This window comes from Camelina sativa, chromosome 15 (assembly GCF_030686135.1).
Source record: "Camelina sativa cultivar CO46 ecotype springtype chromosome 15, ASM3068613v1".
NCBI classification, from domain to species: domain Eukaryota; kingdom Viridiplantae; phylum Streptophyta; class Magnoliopsida; order Brassicales; family Brassicaceae; genus Camelina; species Camelina sativa.
In genome coordinates this window covers 1,425,634-1,446,472 of record NC_141894.1, presented here as the reverse complement: position 1 = coordinate 1,446,472, position 20,839 = coordinate 1,425,634, and the positions used below count along the sequence as shown (strand labels likewise).

The 20,839-nt window shown below is 35.4% G+C and overlaps 3 protein-coding genes and 2 pseudogenes across 15 annotated transcripts; 4 read left to right on the top strand and 1 right to left on the bottom strand.

Annotated features, from left to right (window-relative positions):
• The first annotated feature begins 235 nt into the window (after positions 1-235).
• LOC104744531 (germin-like protein subfamily 1 member 3) lies at positions 236-1,344 on the top strand. The gene is made up of 2 exons (XM_010465600.3): positions 236-442; positions 684-1,344. The coding sequence occupies exons 1-2, from the start codon at positions 313-315 to the stop codon at positions 1,238-1,240; spliced, it is 687 nt and encodes a 228-aa protein (XP_010463902.2). The 5' UTR covers positions 236-312; the 3' UTR covers positions 1,241-1,344.
• A 563-nt stretch (positions 1,345-1,907) lies between these two features.
• Positions 1,908-2,700, top strand: LOC104744532 (two-component response regulator ARR22-like; annotated as a pseudogene). The gene is made up of 2 exons (XR_015582905.1): positions 1,908-2,180; positions 2,310-2,700. The product of XR_015582905.1 is annotated as a two-component response regulator ARR22-like (transcript).
• Positions 2,701-7,363: 4,663 nt separating this feature from the next.
• Positions 7,364-12,629, top strand: LOC104747995 (putative UDP-N-acetylglucosamine--peptide N-acetylglucosaminyltransferase SEC; annotated as a pseudogene). The gene is made up of 21 exons (XR_015582588.1): positions 7,364-7,618; positions 7,712-7,900; positions 7,950-8,028; positions 8,356-8,501; positions 8,612-8,710; positions 8,793-8,843; positions 8,950-9,068; positions 9,191-9,247; positions 9,564-9,639; positions 9,686-9,783; positions 9,896-9,958; positions 10,190-10,197; positions 10,393-10,489; positions 10,615-10,686; positions 10,776-10,852; positions 10,945-11,380; positions 11,477-11,587; positions 11,693-11,779; positions 11,880-12,008; positions 12,146-12,332; positions 12,426-12,629. The product of XR_015582588.1 is annotated as a putative UDP-N-acetylglucosamine--peptide N-acetylglucosaminyltransferase SEC (transcript).
• Positions 12,630-12,908: 279 nt separating this feature from the next.
• LOC104744526 (pentatricopeptide repeat-containing protein At3g02490, mitochondrial) lies at positions 12,909-18,054 on the top strand. 11 transcript variants are annotated; one of them, XM_087488750.1, is made up of 14 exons: positions 12,925-13,172; positions 13,733-13,891; positions 13,960-14,553; positions 14,636-14,733; positions 14,820-14,903; positions 14,980-15,122; positions 15,557-15,629; positions 15,713-15,758; positions 15,834-15,942; positions 16,018-16,155; positions 16,243-16,290; positions 17,127-17,188; positions 17,296-17,617; positions 17,713-18,054. In XM_087488750.1, exons 3-9 carry the CDS (start codon positions 14,004-14,006, stop codon positions 15,851-15,853), a joined length of 1,014 nt encoding a protein of 337 aa, XP_087344876.1. In that variant the 5' UTR covers positions 12,925-13,172; positions 13,733-13,891; positions 13,960-14,003; the 3' UTR covers positions 15,854-15,942; positions 16,018-16,155; positions 16,243-16,290; positions 17,127-17,188; positions 17,296-17,617; positions 17,713-18,054. The 11 variants fall into 11 exon arrangements, with proteins under 11 accessions (XP_087344875.1, XP_087344872.1, XP_087344870.1 ...); XM_087488751.1 differs by having other exon boundaries at positions 12,929-13,172; positions 13,738-13,891; XM_010465594.3 differs by having other exon boundaries at positions 12,933-13,085; positions 13,742-13,891.
• Positions 18,055-19,619: 1,565 nt separating this feature from the next.
• LOC104747994 (uncharacterized) lies at positions 19,620-20,519 on the bottom strand. Its single transcript, XM_010469692.2, has one exon. The coding sequence runs from the start codon at positions 20,517-20,519 to the stop codon at positions 19,620-19,622; it is 900 nt and encodes a 299-aa protein (XP_010467994.2).
• Between the last annotated feature and the right edge of the window lie 320 nt (positions 20,520-20,839).

The window sequence follows — 20,839 nt, the reverse complement described above, 5'->3', positions numbered from 1 at the left end:
TATATACATATGTTAAAGAAAACAATCAAACCTTATATAGTGTACAAACAGAAAAATGAATGCATGAATTCCACATTTTTGTAATTTACTTTTATTAGGTCTTGATATTTATTCGTACGTACAAACAAGATCAATCTATAATTGTTAGATGTAATTACTTGTAAACTAAAATCAGTTATTTTTGAACGACTTTTTCTGACTATATAAGTATGTATATAGCGCATGCATGTTTCTCATGCATAAACCACAAAGAAAGGGAAATCAAAACCACAGGTCGACCAATTATATTTGAAAACAAAAAAAACAAAAATAATGAAAGGTCTTCTTCAATTTCTCGTAGCTAAAATCATATTGCTGGCTTTAGCATCTTCGTTTGTATCTGGTTACGACCCATCTCCTCTTCAAGACTACTGTGTTGCCGGCGTCCACGATATAAATGAAGGTAAATCTCTAATCTCTAATATTAAAAAGGATATTTTGCGGAATTAAACGCATACTAATCAATATAATAATCACTGCTATCGGTATATTATTATTACTCCATGTACCAGTCTGAATAAACTTAAGACGTATAATAGAAATCATGTGTTCTCGACTATTCTCGACCACTAGTAGGATATAACTTTCAGTTTTAAACTTACAAACCTTTAACTGATTCGTTTTTTTTTTTTTTTAAATCGTAGTTTTCGTAAATGGAAGATTCTGCAAAGATCCAAAACTAGTAACATCCAATGATTTCTTTGCTTCTGGCCTTAACATCCCGGGAAACACCAGCAACCGCTTTGGCTCCTTTGTCAACCCCGTTGATATCCCTGGTCTCAACACTCTTGGGGTCTCCATTGCCCGCATTGACTTTGCCCCGGGTGGTCAAATCCCACCGCACACTCATCCACGGGCCTCCGAGATACTTTTAGTCATCAAGGGAAAGCTGTTAGTCGGCATTGTGTCGTCGAACGACTACAACTACACACTATTTTCCGAAATTCTTTATCCAGGAGATGTATTTGTTTTTCCCATCGGATTGGTACAGTTTCATGCAAATATCGGGAAGACAAATGCGGTTGTCATTGGGGCGGTTGGGAGCCAAAATCCTGGTTTGATCACGGTAGGTGATGCAGTTTTCGGGTCGAACCCCTCGATTGATCCAAAGATTTTGGCTAAAGCTTTTGCGTTGGACATCAACACAGTGAAATATCTACGGACAGTGTTTTTACCTGAAGATGATATCGTTAATGAATAAAATTAGTGATAAATAATAATTGTGGATATATAATTTGATGGGTATATCCTAGTAAAGTGTAACAAATACAGATTAACAAATAAATAAAATACAGATTAATAAAATAATCAGAGTTCCCAACGTTTTCTCTAACTCTCTGACTCTCATATATATACTTAAACGTATACTATTTTTTCCTAATAAGCTAAAGTCTTTTTAATCTACATAAAGGAAACGTCTCGTTTCGAATCACACAATTTCAATTCACACCATATCGATAAAATTGTTCTCATATAATTAGTTTGTTAAACAACTCAGTTAGAATAATGTAGGATATATATTTCAGCAAAATTCATGTAAAAAGATGCTTTTCTTAGTCACGTTTAAGAGTATGCTTTCTTTTCACCTCTCGACTATAAATTTCGATTATTGTCTACGTTCTTAGGACACAATTCACTATTTTCTTTAGAATCCATAATCGTAATTAAGCCACCTTTTCATTCTTCATATGTAATAGCTATGTGATATATACTTAAACACCTAGCTATATGTACAGACACGAAACCATGCATGCAATGATGATCACACAAGCACACACATAAAACACACATAAATATGCATGCATTATAATTCTATACTGCTTAAGTTTAATTTTAACTTAGGATTCTTTTTCTGTGAAGATGTTTAAAAACAAAAACAAAAAATGTCGAAGGTGGCAACAAACTCCACGGGAGATATCGAGCAAACCAAGCCAACAGAGACGAAGAAGAAACTAAACGTGCTGATCGTCGATGATGATGCAATAAACCGTATACTCCACGCGAGGATCATCAATCAGATAGGAGGAGTTTCTCAGACGGCGGAAAATGGTGAGGAGGCAGTGATTCTCCACCGCGACGGCAATGCATCCTTCGACCTTATCCTAATGGATAAGGAAATGCCCAAGAGGGATGGTGCTTCGGTACAATTAATGATTTTAGCTTGCTTACCAATTAACAGACAATTTAAGTGGCTCGAATTATCACTACACTACTCAACCTCCTCTTTGATATATAGTTTTTTTTGTGTGTTCTCTGTTGGTTTTAATTAGGCAACTAAGAAGCTAAGAGCAATATGAAAGTGACGTCAATGATCATTGGGGTGACGACTCTAGCTGACAATGAAGAGGAGCGTGCGGCTTTTATGGAAGCTGGACTTAACCATTGCTTGGCAAAACCCTTATCCAAGGAAAATCTCCTCCCTCTCATTAACCACCTCTTGGATGCTTATAATGGTTGACGTAGATCGTCTCATTATGTATCTATGTTTTCTATCCTGAAAAAATAAATGTCTACACATACACGTGTATATGACATATATCTGCATGTGTTTCTTTTGAAATTTAGGGTTATTCATATCTATGTTTGATTTCTTCTATCGTCCGAGATGAATCATGTAACTCGTTTCTTTTCGCTTATATAAAATAAGGTTTTCTGAATGAATTAATATACTCATATTACGATATCATATCATATGTATATATACAGCACATGCAATATCCATATCAAATATTTATCAAAAAAACATCTACATATCAACTTTAAACAAAAACTCGTATATATTTTCAATATCCACTTTAAATTTTAAATAACTACTAATAATGTGTGTATTGTGTCATTGATTTCAGTTGAATTATATGACTAGTGTTAACTGAATTACATATGTTGTTTGATCTTAATTTTCTTAAAAATGATATATCGCAAATTTTATTATATTTATGTTCCGTATATCTGTTATTTAAAAAGTAAAGATATCTTTTTTACGAATACTTTTAAATGAGAAATATTTTTACTATTCATAAATACTTCTCTCTATATTTTTCTTTTCAAAAAGTAATTTACATTTCATATTATTATAGTTCCAATAACGTATACTAACTAGATATAGAAACAAAATTAAGATGTTAAAAAAAAAAAAAAAAAAAAAACAAAATTAAGATATATTTCTTTTTGTTATCCGCATACTTTCAAATGATTTCCTCCAATACTATAGGTCATAAAGAAGAAACAGCATATCTTACTTTGGATTTGATAAGGTTGTGGAAATAAGAGTAAGTTCTATTATCAACGGTTTATATCATCTTAGCTAAATTTGATGATTAAGCATTGTGTGGTATACATTCATAAGTACATATACTTATGTTGCACTATCTATAGTTGTGGAATTTGCTACTTTGTAATGGACAGTTTTTACAAAATCAAGGTTTAAACACTTATACGTTTCTAAATTCATAGCTATCATGATTTCCATATACTCGATAAAAACAAAAAAAGGGAGCAGCTAGCGGGCCAAAGTCCGTGAGCTGGTCCGGGCCATCTCTAAAAAATAGCGGATTCGGGCTTAAATATATATGTCCAGAAAAATAGGGGTTTTCGGACTCAGCCCGTTTGGGCTATAAGGTTTTTTGACCTTAGCCCGATCGGGCTGACCAGTCCGAAAAGCCTTTTAATAAATATATTTATATTTTTTGTTAATATTTTTGTTTGATTGCAATATTTGATTAATAATTTATTATAATTAAAGTTTTAAACTCTAGTCCTAATTTTTATATTTACTTAATAACAATACTTAATACTTTTAAAAAAATTTATCCATGATATTTTATATGAATTATATATTAGTTTATTTGGTTAAAGGATCGAAATTTTGTTTAGCCTTAAACTTTTTATATTAAATTAAGTTGGTTGTAATGAATATAGATGAGTTATTAAATTTTTGATTGATTTTTTTTATAGTGCATCTTTAAACACTGTTTTTTAAGGCTTATAAGTTTGAATTTTTGATCGGTAAGATAAACCCGAAAAGCCCTGTAGCCCTGTTAGGGTCGGGCTCGGGTTTTGAAATATAGGCTCAGAAATATTTCGAGCCAGACCGGGCTGAACCGGACTCATACATATGCAGGTTTTACGGGTTTCGGGTCAGGCCGGGCTGGGCCAGCCAGATTTACACCCCTAGAAGCAGCTAGCTATACAGACGGCTGATCAATTAAGTCTAGACATTCTATTACACATATTTTCGTCTACTATCAAGAAACTATGGGTCTTGGAACTTCTTAGTTCAATCGAAGTCGGAACATAGACGTCGGAATTTTTTTTAAAAACAACAGAATGAATTTAAAAGCTTTGGTTATGTAAGTGTCTAAAGAGGATTATATTCGACACATTTGGGTTGTTTTGTTTTAGCTCCATATCTGTACTTCATTTTTCAAAGCATCTACTTTGTCTATCGAAAGTTCAAAATTTGAAATATATAGAAAACCCAATTTTTACTTGGCTTTTCAGGTGTATTGGTTTGTTTTGGAAATGCTTGAGAGCTTGAACCCAAAAAAAAAAAAAAGAACAAGTTGAGTTTTCAAACTTTCCTCATACCTTAGGTTTTGAATAGAGTTCGAATATTTCCTATATACCATCGCTTTTTTGAGATTACGATTTGATTAGATAAACAAGAGTTTAGTGTTTTGTCTCTGTTTCTTTTCAGCATTTGTCTCCACTTGCTCTAATTTTGTCTTGGCCTTTTACATTCTGCCTATTCTTTGATTTCTTTATTTCTGTAAGATAATTAAAAAATAAAAGAAAATAAATAAAATTAAAGATAAAAAGGGTGTAGCTCAAGTAGTTGTGTTTCAAGAATAAAAGTATTGTTTTGTTTTTTGAAAAAAATGCTTATATGTAGCATCACTTTGAAATTGTAAAAAACGTCATGAAATTTGAGATAAATAGTTATTAATTTGTTATTTTTCTTGTTGAGGTAATGGTGATCTAGTAATCAATTATAATTTGAGTTTCATATATATATATATATATATATATTTCTATCATGCTACGAATATATATAATAATATATACTTCTCTCGATTCTCTATATTGACATAATGCAAAAATCACAATTCACATTTCTCCATAACAATACTGCAAACTGCAAAGTAATATATGGACTCTCACATTTTTTGTGTGTTTTTTTCGGCGCAAAAGTCATCAAACACTAACTCATGTCGATTCTTCTTTTTCCAATGCCGTACCCTAACTTAAATGAGAAGCTATACGCCTATACACATACTACGTACTAAAAGGATACTACTATTCTAAAAACTTTGTTTCTTTTTTTCAATTGCCATTATAAAATTTAATTAAGATTAATAAATTAATTAAATAAATATAATTAATTAAAAACGAAATTGAGGATACTTTAAACAAAATAAATTGTAGAAAAGTAACAAAAAAATCTTTTATAATAAAAACTAATCCGTATTAGAAAAAATAATTTACAATTAAGATTTTAAAAATTTAATCAAATAAAATCTACAACTACAAATTTTATCCTAATATATTAAAGTACAAATATGAAACTAACCTTAAAATGTTTAAAAATTACATTCAATTGCCATAAAAAAACTTAATTAAGATTAATTAATTAATTAAATAAATAAAATTAATTAAATAAATGAAAATTGGGGACACATAAAATAAAATAAATTGTAGAAAGGTAAAAAAAATCTATTAGAATCAAAACTAATTCATACTTAAAAAAAATTAACAGGTAAGATTTTAAAAATCAAACCGAATAAAATATACAGCTACAAATTTTATCAAAAATAATTTTCACCACAAGTTAAAATTATTATAAACAAGAAAAAGAAGCTACATAAAATAAAAATAAATAGTTGAAAAAAAAAAGATAACAATGAATATTGTTTTCAAAGAGACATTTTAGAATTTTTACTAGTTATATTTAGTTGCTCTTTTTTACATGTTAGTAAGGATTGTGTTTAGTTGACAAAGGTTTAAACAATTTTATTTATTACATAGAAATGATTTATTGATAGGTTTTCAATAAATAATTTTAAAATACAAAAATTATAATATAAGCAAACCAAATTTTTAATCACAAACTATTATAAATAACATTATAATAAAATATATTATTACAAATTTTTATTAAAAAAATGTTCAGCCTGCGGTTCTCCGTTAGTACCTAGTTTTTTTTATAAGTAATGGTATCTCAGATTAAAATTTGTTTTCATGTATTTTTGCTTACATTATGTTAATTTGTTTCCCCAACGTGTTTTTCTTACGGGTATTTTGTTTCGAATTAACGAAATTGCGCTTGGTTTAGTCCGGTTATGTGAGCAATTTGGTTCGATAAAACTAATAAAATTTGGAAGACAAATTCACTCACGTGATCTGCACATGATCATCGTCCCCGTTTAATTAACTCAAATCACTTTATCCATTCCCCAGTAACAAAGAAAAAAAAAAAAAAAAATCTAAAGACTTTGGCCGAACAAAAAAAAAAAATGTCACTCATCTTCCTCAATCCTCCATTTCCCTCTAACTCAATCCACCCAATTCCTCGTCGCACCGCCGGTTTATCCTCCATTCGGTGCTCAATTTCTGCGCCGGAGAAGAAGCCCAGGAGGAGGAGGAACCAGAAGCGCGGCGAAGGAGGAGATAATGACGACTCATCCTCGTCTTTCGGAAGCGGTGAAGCTGTCTCAGCCCTTGAGAGGAGTCTCCGCCTCAATTTTATGGACGAGCTTATGGAAAGAGCTAGAAATCGAGCTGGGCTTACCCCTGGACCTCTTTCCATGGCTTGGATACAGGTTATCTTTAACATGTATCCGAAGTTTTAGGTAGCCTGTTGCATGAAATCACAGGGTTCAGGATGTTGCTGAATTACTTGGAATGATGGTTGAGGACCACAAACGTGTGCAGCCAAACGTGAAGACTTATGCGTAAGAGAATCTTTATTTCATTCTGTATTGCTCTCATTTATACCGAGTTTGCATTTCAACCCGTTCTATTGTAAAACCCCCTAATATGATGATCTGTATAATGATCCATTTCAGGCTCTTAGTTGAGTGTTTCACGAAATATTGTGTTGTGAAGGAAGCAATTAGACATTTTCGTGCGCTGAAAAAAATTGAAGGAGGAACGATAGTTTTACACAATGCAGGGAACTTTGAGGATCCTCTCTCTTTGTATCTCCGGGCTTTGTGTCGAGAAGGTACGCATACACTTCTACCTGTGTAAATACTATTATGCAGAGGCATATATTGAACACCTTCTGGGACATTGTGGGAGTATATCACTAGAACTATTTATAATTATGGTTCTCTATTTTTTATATGATGATGAGGAGGAAGAACAGGAAGGGGATGAGGATGATGATGAAAATGAAGAGGAAGAAGTGGTAGTTGCAGAAACTGAGAATCGAGCAGAAGGAGAGGATTTTTTAGTTAAGAATAAGGCAGCTGAAGCTAAGAAGCATCTTCAAATGATTGGAGTCCAACTCTTGAAAGAATCTGATGAAGCAAACAGAACAAAGAAACGCGGGAAGAGGGCATCTCGTATGACACTTGAGGTGTGTTTATGCATATGTTTATGAATTTATTAGTCACATGTTCATGAATATGATAGTTTAAGCATGTTTGTCAATGCTAACTACATTCATCAGGATGATGCGGATGAGGACTGGTTCCCTGAGGACCCATTCGAAGCATTCAAAGAAATGAGGGAAAGGAAAGTATTTGACGTGTCTGACATGTATACAATAGCAGATGTTTGGGGTTGGACTTGGGATAAGGATTTTAAGAACAAAACTCCAAGGAAATGGTCACAAGAGTGGGAAGTCGAGTTGGCAATTGTACTCATGACAAAGGCAATAGTCCCTTCAAACCTCTAAATCATAACTCTTCTCTAGAAAGCTTGATTTATCTGTTTCTTCTTCCTCTTCTTCGAGTCTTCTTCAGCAGTTCAATAAGACTCATGAAGGTTCTCATTTGTCTCCCAACTTTAATTTTGTTTTTGTTTTGTTTGTGTGTGTGTGTATCTGCTTTGTTTAATCGCAGCTGAGTTGATTCTGATCCTTGTGTGGTAGCTTCCATCTTTTCCTTTTTTTTTACTATGAACATATTATTAGGTTATGCGATCTAATTTCCCAATTCTAGGTATGTTAATGTTCAAAAGATCTTAGATTTGGTGAAACCAAACTTGCTACTAACTGCAATTTGTGATTTTCTTCTTTGACTTTTGCGGATTCTACTTTTTGGCCGTGCAAAGTTTTTTAGCTTTGGTTATTTTGGTGATGATGACGTACAGGTGATGATGACGTACGCCTGGGTCTTGCTCATCAGCTTTACAAAGCAGGCGATTTCAAACAAGCTTTAGAGCACAGCAATATGGTTTACCAGAGAAACCCATTACGTACTGATAATCTTCTTCTTATTGGTGCTATCTACTACCAGGTACTGTTTTTTTTTTTCTCCTTATCACATTAGTCATCACTCATCATTATTACTCTTTGTTTTCAATGAATTAGTTTGTTTACTCGTGTTATTATATATATGTTCTGCAGCTCCAAGAGTATGATATGTGCATAGCTAGAAACGAAGAAGCTCTTCGTATTCAACCTCAGTTTGCTGAGTGTTATGGAAACATGGCAAACGCATGGAAGGTGAATGGCTTGGCCTTTGCTTTAATCATTTTTGGTTATTGCCAGTATATAACTTCTTATATCTGTTTTCTGACTTTTCCAGGAAAAAGGGGACACTGATCGAGCAATCCGCTACTACTTAATTGCAATCGAGGTCGTGCTATATGCTTCTCGCTTTCTTCTGTTCGCTTCTCAACCTGTACTGCTGTTGTTACTTTTTCTTCATTTTCCTCTTGCTAACACTTCTTTTTTAAGCTCAGCTGAGGCCCAACTTTGCTGATGCTTGGTCGAACTTGGCAAGTGCATATACATGCGAAAGGGAAGACTCAGCGAAGCAACACAATGCTGTCAGCAGGCCCTCTCACTGAACCCACTTCTGGTAATGAAACTTATGAGCCGTCTGTATAAGTTTTCACCGTATTCTGTCTCACCACTTCTGGGTGATTCACTGTCTAGCTTCTTTTGTTCGTCTTCTCACCTGGTAATGTAAAATTTTCTCAGGCTGACGCACATAGTAATCTGGGAAATCTGATGAAGGCTCAAGGATTGATTCATGAAGTAAGTCTTGTGAATTGAACTATTTAAGTTATTCTGTTCCTGTCCCTGTTCCAGCACTAAATAAATATTATCTGCAATTGTCTTGTGATCTAGTTATGGATGTGCCCTCAATGTTAAATTGCTTGATTAGAAGTTTTTCATTGCAGAAGAATTTGTAATTGAATCAAAATAAAATATATCTAAATGGACGGTGACGTGATGCTCTAGTAATATAGCATCACATCTGTAGTCTATTTACGGGTTTATCAACTGCAAGTACTAATAGACGCATTCATTTTTCTGTGTTGTACTGTGTCATAATCCACAATCAATACAGACATCAAGTTGTTACGGAAAGGCAAGCAGGGATGATCGTAGTCTTATAGTCAGTATCTTCTGCCAGAGTCCAAATAGTTAGAATGTAATATTTTGTGCAAGCATACAATTGTTACCTTGAAGCTGTTCGCATACAACCAACATTTGCTATTGCATGGTCGAGTCTTGCTGGTTTTTTCATGGAGTCAGGTGATCTCAATAGATCCCTTCAATACTACAAGGTATGTTTCATTCTGTCCTAGAAAAATCCAATCGACATAGTGTTATGTGTGCGTTTTTTAGTTTATATTCTGTCTGTTTTAATTATGTTGGCTGGTTTTCTTAATTTACCAGGAAGCTGTGAAGTTGAAACCTGCATTCCCTGATGCATATTTAAATCTAGGAAATGTGGATAAGGTATGTTTACGCTTAATGTATTAAGATATGTTCAGGTACAGTAGCTGAAAGTTAAGTGCAATAATGTTTACCTGAACTAATCCTAAACATTATGTTGTGTTTTTACCTGAACTATATTTCTTAAGTATTCTAACATATGATCTTAAGAAGACTTTTGTGTATTTCACCATTCTTGAATAGCTTATGGTGTCATATTTCTTAGAATTACTGACAACTGTCCTACTTTACTAGAAGCCTTTGTATCTCTACGTACATTTTTTAAGGTGGTTACGTATTACGGTCTTGTTTTCTGGGATTTAGAACATTCAAGATGTGGCAGTATAACAATGAGTCACTGACAACCTTTTAACTGCCGAGATAGTATGTGCCGAGATAGTATGTTCAACCATTTGTTTTTCTATTTATGTATTTGTTGGACCTTCTTGCATACGCAGTGGGCATGTGGAAGCTGCCATTACGAGCTATAAGCAGGCCTTGCTACTACGACCAGACTTCCCAGAAGCAACGTGCAACCTTCTACACACCTTGCAGGTATTTCTTTTTCGTAGTTTGATATCGCACGTTTGATATGATAGCTTCTGTCTCTATTTCCTAGCTCTTCTTTACTTTCCCTTCGTCTTCCATTAATTTTTTCTTCTTTCCTGCTGCTGTACCAGTGTGTATGCTGTTGGGAAGACCGCAGCAAAATGTTCGCTGAAGTCGAAAGCATTATTAGGAGGCAAATAAATGTAAGTACTTAGGCCACACAAATTTTTTAATACTTTGTTGCTATTACAGATTAAGGTGATGACATATATCCTATTGATCCTATCTTCAGATGTCCGTCCTTCCAAGTGTCCAGCCCTTCCATGCGATAGCATATCCTATTGATCCTATTCTTGCCCTTGAAATCAGGTTTGAGGCTGTTCTACAATGCTCACGATAATACATGTTTTATTTTATATTTGTGTATAAGCCTATTCCTTATGAATCCCCTATATTTTCAGTCGTAAATATGCTGCACATTGCTCCATAATCGCTTCTCGTTTTGGACTACCTCCTTTTACCCATCCATCTGGGCTCCCTGTAAAACGTGAGGGAGGATTTAAGGGACTAAGGATTGGATATGTGAGCAGCGATTTTGGTAATCATCCATTGTCACACCTCATGGGATCAGTGTTTGGGATGCACAACAGAGAAAACGTGGAGGTTTGTATCCTTCATTTGGATATTTGATCCATTTCTTAGGTCTGCTCTGATTTTATAGCGAGAGTTAGGTTCTTCAGCCCAGTGTTTTGTAGTGAGGCTAGAGAATTCGTGCATGCTAGGTTTAGTTCTTCTGATGGGAGGAGTTATGGACCAAACAGATCCTGTGTGTTCGGAACCGAACACCTCATGGAAGACAAAATCCAGATCCTCATTAATCTAAACGGTTAGACCAAGGCATGCTCTAAACATTTTAGAAACTTTTTACTCTGGAGCTGTACCCTTTCCTCTGGAAATGTTTTTGGTAACATTTGCGTGGTTTAATCTGTGCAGGGGGCTAGAAATGAAATATTTGCCATGAAGCCTGCACCGATCCAGGTTTCATATATGGGATTCCCGGGTACAACTGGGGCAACCTATATTGACTATCTAGTGACTGATGAGGTTTGCAACTGAATTAGAGTTTTCGAGATTTATACAGAACATTTTTCTTTCCTTCCAACCTTATTTTCTCTATGTTATGACTGGTTACTCTAAATTACTTTTCAGTTTGTGTCTCCTCTGCAATATGCACATATTTACTCAGAGAAGCTGGTCCATCTTCCCCATTGCTACTTTGTCAATGATTACAAGCAGGTAAGCTGTGAGAAAAGTTATCTCTACTATGTTATTTGTACATTTTCATCAGTTCCAGAGTCATTTATTATAAAACTCATTGTATAAACGTTACTTGCAGAAAAATCAGGATGTGTTGGATGCAAAATTCTAAGCCCAAGCGATCAGATTATGGACTTCCCGAAGATAAATTCATATTTGGATGCTTCAACCAATTGTACAAAATGGATCCTGAGATCGTTAATACTTGGTAAATGCTTTCCCTAAGCTTTTTGAGGTTTGTTTGGAAATCACGTGACACCATCATGATAGCGTAAATCACACTGTGTAGCTCGGTATAGACGTAAATTTATACATTCCCAAACTGATTTTGTTTTTGTTTTTAAGGTGCAACATTCTTAAACGAGTAGCCAACAGTGCTCTTTGGCTTCTCCGTTTTCCAGCAGCTGGAGAGATGAGGTTTCGCACATGTACGTGTGGTTCCATCCTAGAAGACGTTAAGGATCACATCGATGAATTCATCAATGCTTCTATGGATGATCACAAGAACTGTTTCAACAAGACCATCAAGAAGGTTCTTCTCTCCCTTCATTGTTTTTTTACTAAACAACACATAATCGATATTGATTACTGAGAGAGCCACTACTTGTGATTTGGCTCACAGTAGTTGTTGCAGAGAAGCATGAAGCTGAGGCTAAAGGAGTCGAGAGTTTTTTTTTTTGCCTCTTAAGACAACAGTCTCGGATTAGAGAAACTGATAGAATCAATCTATAACATGTTGTTGGTTTGGCTTATTTCGTTTTATTGTTTATGGGATATTACCCATTTAATTTATTACAGTAAATAAATCGAAGAGTACAATTTATTTTTACGGTTTTGGAAGTTGCAAAAAGTTTCTTTATCCAAACGAATAGGATGATGATGATGATCATGAAGGAGTTTGCAAGTCCCCATATAACCACACCCGGCTGGTTCAATGAGCTAAACCAAGAAATCGACGGTGGATCATCATCATCAAATCAAATGGTTGATGTTGATTTTGGTTAGGGATAATAAAATATTTAAACCGGCGGTTTAGATCCTCTATTTTAAAGAATTTACTTAAGGGTAGATTGGTCATTTAAAATAAAGAATCCTCTATTTTAGATCCAGTTGTTTGAAGAGGAGAAAGATCGGAGGAAGAATGAACCTAGAAAAGAAACGATGAGATATTGGAGAAGATTGGCACCTCTTCTACGTTCGTCTCCGAACCGTTTGTGTGATCGACGGTCTCAGTTACAGGTAACCGCCAGATCGACCCGATCCTTCTATTTTTTTCGCCATGCTAGCTTTCCCTTTGGAGGACAGTCCTCTCTTGCGTTGCCATCACTACGATTTGCGAATCGAAGCTTTTTCTTCTGAGATTGAAAAGAGGGTTGTTACAAGCTATCTCCACTCATAAAAAGACCTTTCAACCTCTTCAAATCACATAGAAATCCCTCTTTCAAAAATTGTTCACCCACACCATCCCTGACTTTACTAGACACACTAAAACCCTTCTTGCGCATATCATCAACCAATTTCCAAAAGTGATCAACCTCTAAATTGAGACCCCAGATAAATAACATCTGGTTGCAGTTATCAGACGAAATTTAGTGCTAAAAGTGATATACAGAAAGAGATGGATGATGTTATAATCACTAAGGAGTTGATCCTCAATGTTCTGGAAGAACTTGAATCAAGGCCTAAGATTGCTCAGAGTTTTTTTCAGTGGATTTGGGAATTTTATCCAAAGGAAATTTCGTCTGATAACTGCAACCAGATGTTATTTATCTGGGGTCTCAATTTAGAGGTTGATCACTTTTGGAAATTGGTTGATGATATGCGCAAGAAGGGTTTTAGTGTGTCTGGTAAGGTCAGGGATGGTGTGGGTAAACAATTTTTGAAAGAGGGATTTCTATGTGATTTGAAGAGGTTGAAAGGTCTTTTTATGAGTGGAGATAGCTTGTCCCGCATGGTTTCCAGAGAATTTATGAACAGCGCTGGTATCCCCGAAGTGCTTTTAAATTTGGAACACGAGTTCAGCGCTGGTACCGTGATGTTGACCTTGGAAAGGCTCTGCCAACATCCGGAGAAAGCCTTACTGTTCTTTAGGTGGGTTGAAGATCGTTGTGGATTTACACACGATAGTAAGACGTTTAACTCTTTGGCTAACATTTTAGGAAGAGAGACTTCACTCGGTTCTTTTGAGAAGGTTGTTACCGAAATGAAAGCTTTTGCTTATCAGATTGATGTTGCCACCTATGAGCGGGTATTCTCCATTTATATACTTGCTAATATGATTGAGGAAGCAGTAATTCTTTTTGAGTTTGCCATGTCAGGAAGTAACAAGCCAGCATCAGATTTTCCTGAACTCCTTCACAAAGTCTTGATGACTTCTGATGTGGTACCTTTAGCAAGATTATTGAACTCTTTTAGGGATAACGGGTTCATAATCTCCCCTGAAGCTAAGCAGTTTGTAGTTCTTGGTCTGAAAAACATTCGACAATCTTATGCCTTGCTGACAAACGTTCATGAAGGTAAGCAGTATGCTTACAAAGATTTTATGCACTTGAAGAACCTCTTATTACAAAGAAAACCTAGTCAACAATCAATCAATGAGCGAATTGTGGAAGACAACACTGATAGTGCTTCCCAAAAAACCATTGAAGATGATGTTCCTTTAAGAAAAATCTTCGACTCTAGATCTGTTGGTATCAAACGTTCCATGATACCAACCTCGTCGTATATTGTGTTGAGAACACTACAGTTTAAAGGTGAGTGTTTCTTTAGTATGTGTATTAAAGATTTTCTTGCTAAGCTATCTGTCACAATAGTCCTTTCATTGTTATCTTATAGGTTTTCATTCTTATTTGGTTGGTGGTTGCGTAAGAGATCGTCTTATGAGTAGAAAACCTCGAGACTTTGACATTGTTACAACAGCATCCCTTGATCAGGTTTCTATTAGTTTAACAATGTCTTCTCATTTATATTGATGTCGAAATATTTGTTATATTTCTGACTTACATCTAAATTTCTGCAGGTTGAAGGTCTCTTTTCAGAAGCTTCAACTGTAGGAAAAGCGTATCCTATATGTCATGTGTATATTGGGAAAACACTGATTGAGGTTGATAACTTATATTCTCTTATATTCCAATATCTGATCTTTCCAGTGTTTGTGTGTTCATATGTTTATGCCTCAGGTCTCCGCTGCAGTCCCCGCTGCAGAAGCAGAAGAAAGCACATCTGATGATATGGCTTTCTCCGTAGTAGTACCTTGTAGCTGGGATGAGGTGGACACCATTCTCTACAAAAACAGCCAGAAACGCGACTTCACGGTTAACAGGTGTGGTTTCTTATCTTAAGTTTTTATGAGGATCTTTGATCCTGTGCCATATATTCAGAGAAAAGTAGTATAAGAAGAGCTACACCAGAAACCAAAGACACCTGATTTCACGATCAGCTACACCAGAAGAGAAACACTCTCAAGTCACTTAGAACCCTTTGGTAGCACCATTAAGAAACCTTTTAACCCTGTGTTTTCACCCAATCTTAAGACTTTGCCTCTTTTATAACCCTGTTTTTTCAACCACTCTTAAGACTTTGCCACTTTTATCACTGTTGTTACGCCAAAGAAACCTCAGTCTTATCGGACATGTTCTGTCTTGACACAGTAACAAATGCATCAGAATCTAAAAAAACCCAGCAGAGATCACACCATTCTCAATTAAGCTTCAACATTTTCTTTCAGATATGTGATGATGTTTGTTCTTGGTGCAGTTTGTTTTTGGATCCAATCAACTTCAAACTTTATGACTTTAACCGCGGTATTGAGGACATAAAATCCCGAATGGTATTTTAACTTACTACTACTTTGCTTATTGTTATCTCTCGTGGTGATGTAATTAACCATCAATTTGCTTAACTTGGATGTAGATTCGTACAGTGATCGATGCAAATCAATCTTTCAATGAAGATTGTGGTATGATATATTGGTCCTTTCTTAAAATCAACATTTATTTTAATTAGTATTCTAGCTAATGTTGTATTCTTACAGTTAGAATTTTAAGGGGGTGAGGATTGCAGCGCGTCTGAATCTATCCTTTTCTGACGAGATTGAAACTGCTATCCCCAACTACATAAATGCAGTGGCTTCTTTAAATCATGTAAGTATCTATTATTTAAATTCTCTTAGAACATTATCTGCTTTATGAGATATTAACACTTTCTCGTTTTCACAGCCTAGGCTGATGAGAGAGATGCACTTCCTGCTGTCGTATGGTGCTGCGGTGCCATCCATCAAGTTGCTGAAGAAACTGAAGCTTCTTCATATTTTACTACCATTCCAAGCTTTTTACTTGGATAAATGTGAAGAATGGGTACGTTAGTCTCTTATTATTCATTGTATTTTGATTGCTATTATGTGCAACACCCCTAAGACTATGTATTGCATCAACGTATTGCAGGAAAAGTACGTTGGAGAAGAAAAGGCATTTATGTTCAGGATGTTGATGGTAAGTTGTATTTAAAATCCTTGGTTAATTTTTATACTACAACGACTTATCTTTTGTTTAGCAGCCACTTAGGGTTCTTAAGCTTATCTTCTCTTGGTTTGTTGAATGATTGAGTACTTCTAAGTTTTTAATAGCAGTTTCTTCTTCTAATCTCTTAATCTATAATCTCTTATTGTGATTTCACAAAGATCAAACTCTTTCCTTTATGTGATCATGATGATGATTGAGTAGATTCTTAGAACTTTGGGCTAGGTAGATTAGGGAGATAGATGATTGATCTTTGATGTCTAAGGCTTTATTTATGTATTTCCTATCTTGATTAGTGTTAATAATGCTAGATAGCCTTGATCATGCTTAAATCTATACATTAGGATTTCCATGCCCATAAGGTGTTTGATGAAATTCCTGAACCAAATTAATCAAGAGCTTTGTGATTGCCTTTGGAAATTGTTGATTATCACTTGATTAGCATAGGAATCTCTATCATGGAAATGGATTGATTTGCATAAGTGTTCTTAGCCATAGGATTGTTATTGATTGTTGCTTAGACATCTAGGATTGATTAGCTATCTCTCAAGTCAATTACCTTGCCCAAGGTTCACTTGTTTAATCTTGATTTAAAGCTTGTTGCTAGTTGTGTTCTGTTTCTTTAAGTTTGCTTTGTTTGAATTGTCTTGTTTTATTTCTTTGAATCAGCTTGTTAGTTAAGATTGTTACAAAAGAACTTTTTCCTGTTTAAGAATAGATTAAGCATCTTTGTGTATTCTTGGTGAGTTGATTAATGTAAATTGTGGATTGATAATTTAATTGATAGAAAAGTACTACATCAATTGCAGGAGTTATTCTCTGGTATGGACAAGCTACACTCAAGTAGCAGACCTGCTTCAGAGAATGTCTGGTTAGTTCCAGTTCTTTTAATATACAATTAAGTTATGCATTATCTATTATACTCTTTCTAACTTTTGCAATGTTAACTTTTTTGATATTTTTTTTGGTTTTATAAAGGATTTCACTGTTGGCCATGCACACGTCCTTGATGCTTGCACCCCAGCCTGCTGTTGTTGTGTCTGCTATGGCCTATGCTCTCACTTCTGTATACTTGAACAAAGGCATAGTATATGGGAGTGAAGAAGAAAAAGACCTGATTTACTTTGTCCCAGAGTTAACTTCATCATCCATGTCAGATGAAGCGGTTGAAGAAGCGGTCTGTGCTTTAGGGATTTTAGTTGGGAAAAATGCTCTTCAAATGGTAGGCTTGGGCCAGTTGTGTTGGGAACTAAATTTACTGGAAACGTATCTACACACTGGTTATGCACCTGACCCGCAGGTAAAGACTATGAACTATATCAACTACATATGAATCTTCATATATGTTTGCTTCTTCTTCTCCTCTTGTTTAACTTGAGTATTTTGGTTTCGTAGGTGTTCATAAAGAAGTCTCAATGGAAACGTGCGGCTAGTATCTTTCAACTCCTTGAGAAGCCAGTGTCACGCAAGATGAAGTTCGAGGTTGGAAAGATTCTCTTAGAGGCCATGGAGAGTAGATAGATTATGACTGTCGTTACGATTACTGTTTGAACAAAAAAACAAAGGCTTCAGAATATGAAAAACCAAGCAGTCTCATTTTGTTTCCGACAGATTAGTCTTGTTCACTAGGATTCTGTTCCTTTTCCCTTATATGTAAGAGCCAAGTAAGCTCCTCTGTTTCGCTCAAAACCCTAATTTCGACTAATTATATTCGAAAAGGATTTTTTTTTTGGTTCATCCTCGAAATATTAAAATACATTTTTTATCAAGCAAACAAGGGTTGACTTTTTCTGGGTCATATGAACATATTCGTATTCTAATAATTCCTCGTTAGAGAGAGACGTGACGTCAGACTAGTGTTGAAGTAGTTCTAGCTAAATATAATAAGAAAACAAAAAATACGACTTTTTCTATTTAGAAAACCACATACACTATACTTTCCTAGTTATACTTATATGTTACATTATAATCACAATAGTAACGTGATTTTCATTTTGGTTATGTGTATACCGGAAATGGTTCTTCTTTTTTTCCGTAACTTTTCGCTCAAGTAAATTGGATAGAGCCGGAAAAAAAATACATATAAGTGTTTGAGCATGAAAAAGATACAACTCTGAATTAGTTTGGACTCAGATCAACTTATATCACAATTCTGGTACCAACGTAACATCTTGCTGTTATCAAATCGATTCACCAAACCTTATTTTAAGGATATACATAATAAGTGCTTTTGCTCTCATAAGTTCCATAACTAATTTCATAACTAATTTTCCCAAGTAAGTGAAGTAACATGTCTGATTTGCTCTCATAAGTTCCATTAGACCAAAATCTGGTAAACAAAGTATACACTAATTAATCTGGTTTGACTTAATCCAAATGAAACCAAATTTAGACCCGATTTAACTTGATTTGACCCTAATTCTCCTGACCCACATCTTGCAAGTCTCTATCTAACACAATCGTGCCCTGGATGATGACCCACATCTGGACGATTTCAGGACACGATTGGAACGTGAGCTGGCACTGGATGATGTTTCAAGCATTAGAGACTTGCCTGCTTTCAATCTTTTGTACAAATAAATTGTTACTAATTATTTTCTTACTTTCAAATTTTCCTAGTATGACTTGTATTTAAATAATAATTTGAGAAAAATTCAGTGTAATATAATATATTCATCATTATTATTGCTGGCTCGGCAAATACAGTATTATAATCTTTTGCTTTCTTTTTTTATTCGAGAGAAGAAAACAAAGTCAGCTAATTAGGAGCAGGGTTTAAAAACTAAAAATTGCATTCGGTTATTTTCTTTTCACTTTCGTTTTAATCCTTTCTGTATTTACTTTTCTAATAATCTCTACTACTCTGTTTGATTCTTGAATTTCGAAGTTTCGTATAGAGAAAGAACCAAAATCAATATACAATAGATGAAATTGAAAAACGATGCGCACGCGCTAATCTAACAATCACGTGATGACTTCAGAGCGCATACGCACCGGTAACATCAGTGGAAACGTTATAGAAAATAGTAAATTTGAACGTTACCAAACAGTAACTTTCTTTCATTAATCTTTTATTTTTATTCAGCCTAACTGTGACAACATCAGTGGGAACGTTGTAGAAACTAGAAAGTAGTAAATTCGAACGTTACCGGACAGTAACATTTTTTTTATTAATCTTTTCTTTTTATTCATCCTTACGGTAACATCAGTGGGAACGTTGTGGAAAATAGTAAATTCGAACGTTACCGAACAGTAACAGTTTTTTTTTTTTTTTTTTTTTGACAACAGCTAACAAGATTGGTTCAAACGAACCAATGCGGAGGGAAATTGTTTACAAAGGTAACTAAGTGCGGAATAGAACGAACACGTCGTGCCAAATTATCCGTTTTACCATTCTGAGAACGAGGAACATAGACTAACGAAAACGTAGCAAACTCCTCAATATCCGCCTGAATATCTTTCAAATAAGGCGTGAAAGCTGGCCACTCAGCAGGCGAAGACACTATCTTCACCAGATCGGAGCAGTCGGTAAGAAAAATGACAGACTCGTTGTCCGCCCCTATCATGCAGCACATCGCCCAGATGAAAGTTTCTATCCCAGCATGAAGAGGTGAAAGGCTGCGGCGAATGTTGGCGGCTCCCATGGTAGGGTCATCTCCTCTTGGCGAAATGCAGAACCATCCTCTCCCAGCAAATTGATCTGTCTCCTTCCATGAGCCATCTACAAAGCATAGATAACTTGACAAAGACCTAGAAACCCCATAACCTCCATTCCCAGAGGGTTGACCCGCAAAGATGGGATCTACCGCGGGGCCAATGGCCTCCGCCTGAGCCAGAAACCAGGCTTGAGCCTCGTCCTCCGCCAACCGCAACAATGCGAGCGGATTGGAATCCAAATTACTAAATAGTTTGTCATTTCGCGCCTTCCAAATGTACCACAAAATCCATGGAAAAATCTCATGTGAAGGAATATCCTTGAAACGCCAAAAGAGGAAATCCAAATTAGTCAGGACCGAAGTCGAAGGGAAAACACCCTGGGCTGTCGGAAACAGTGACAAAGCCCAAACCTGTCGTGCAGGATGGCACTCAAAAAGAGTGTGATTTATTGTCTCCTCCTCATAACCACAAACGGGATCACAGCTTATACCACGTTTTCGAAGATTAGCTGTGACCGCTACACAACCCGTTAGCACTTGCCACATAAAGTGGCGGAGTTTTGGGGGGCATCGAATTTTCCACACGAAAGCCTGTAAGGGAACATAGTCCGGCCCAATGACTTTTGGTACTACCGTAGCCGGAATGTGTGACCGTAGGATATGATATCCAGACTTTACCGAATATTTACCAGACTTGGTAAAATGCCAGCCTAATGAATCCGGTTTATCCGGTGAACAGTAACAGTTTTTATTAATCTTTTCTTTTTATTCAGCCGAACGGTAACTTTTGTTTCAGCCGAACGGTAACTTATGTGACCGTTGGAAATAATCTCTATATATATAAGACAGACACCTCCGTCTTCCAC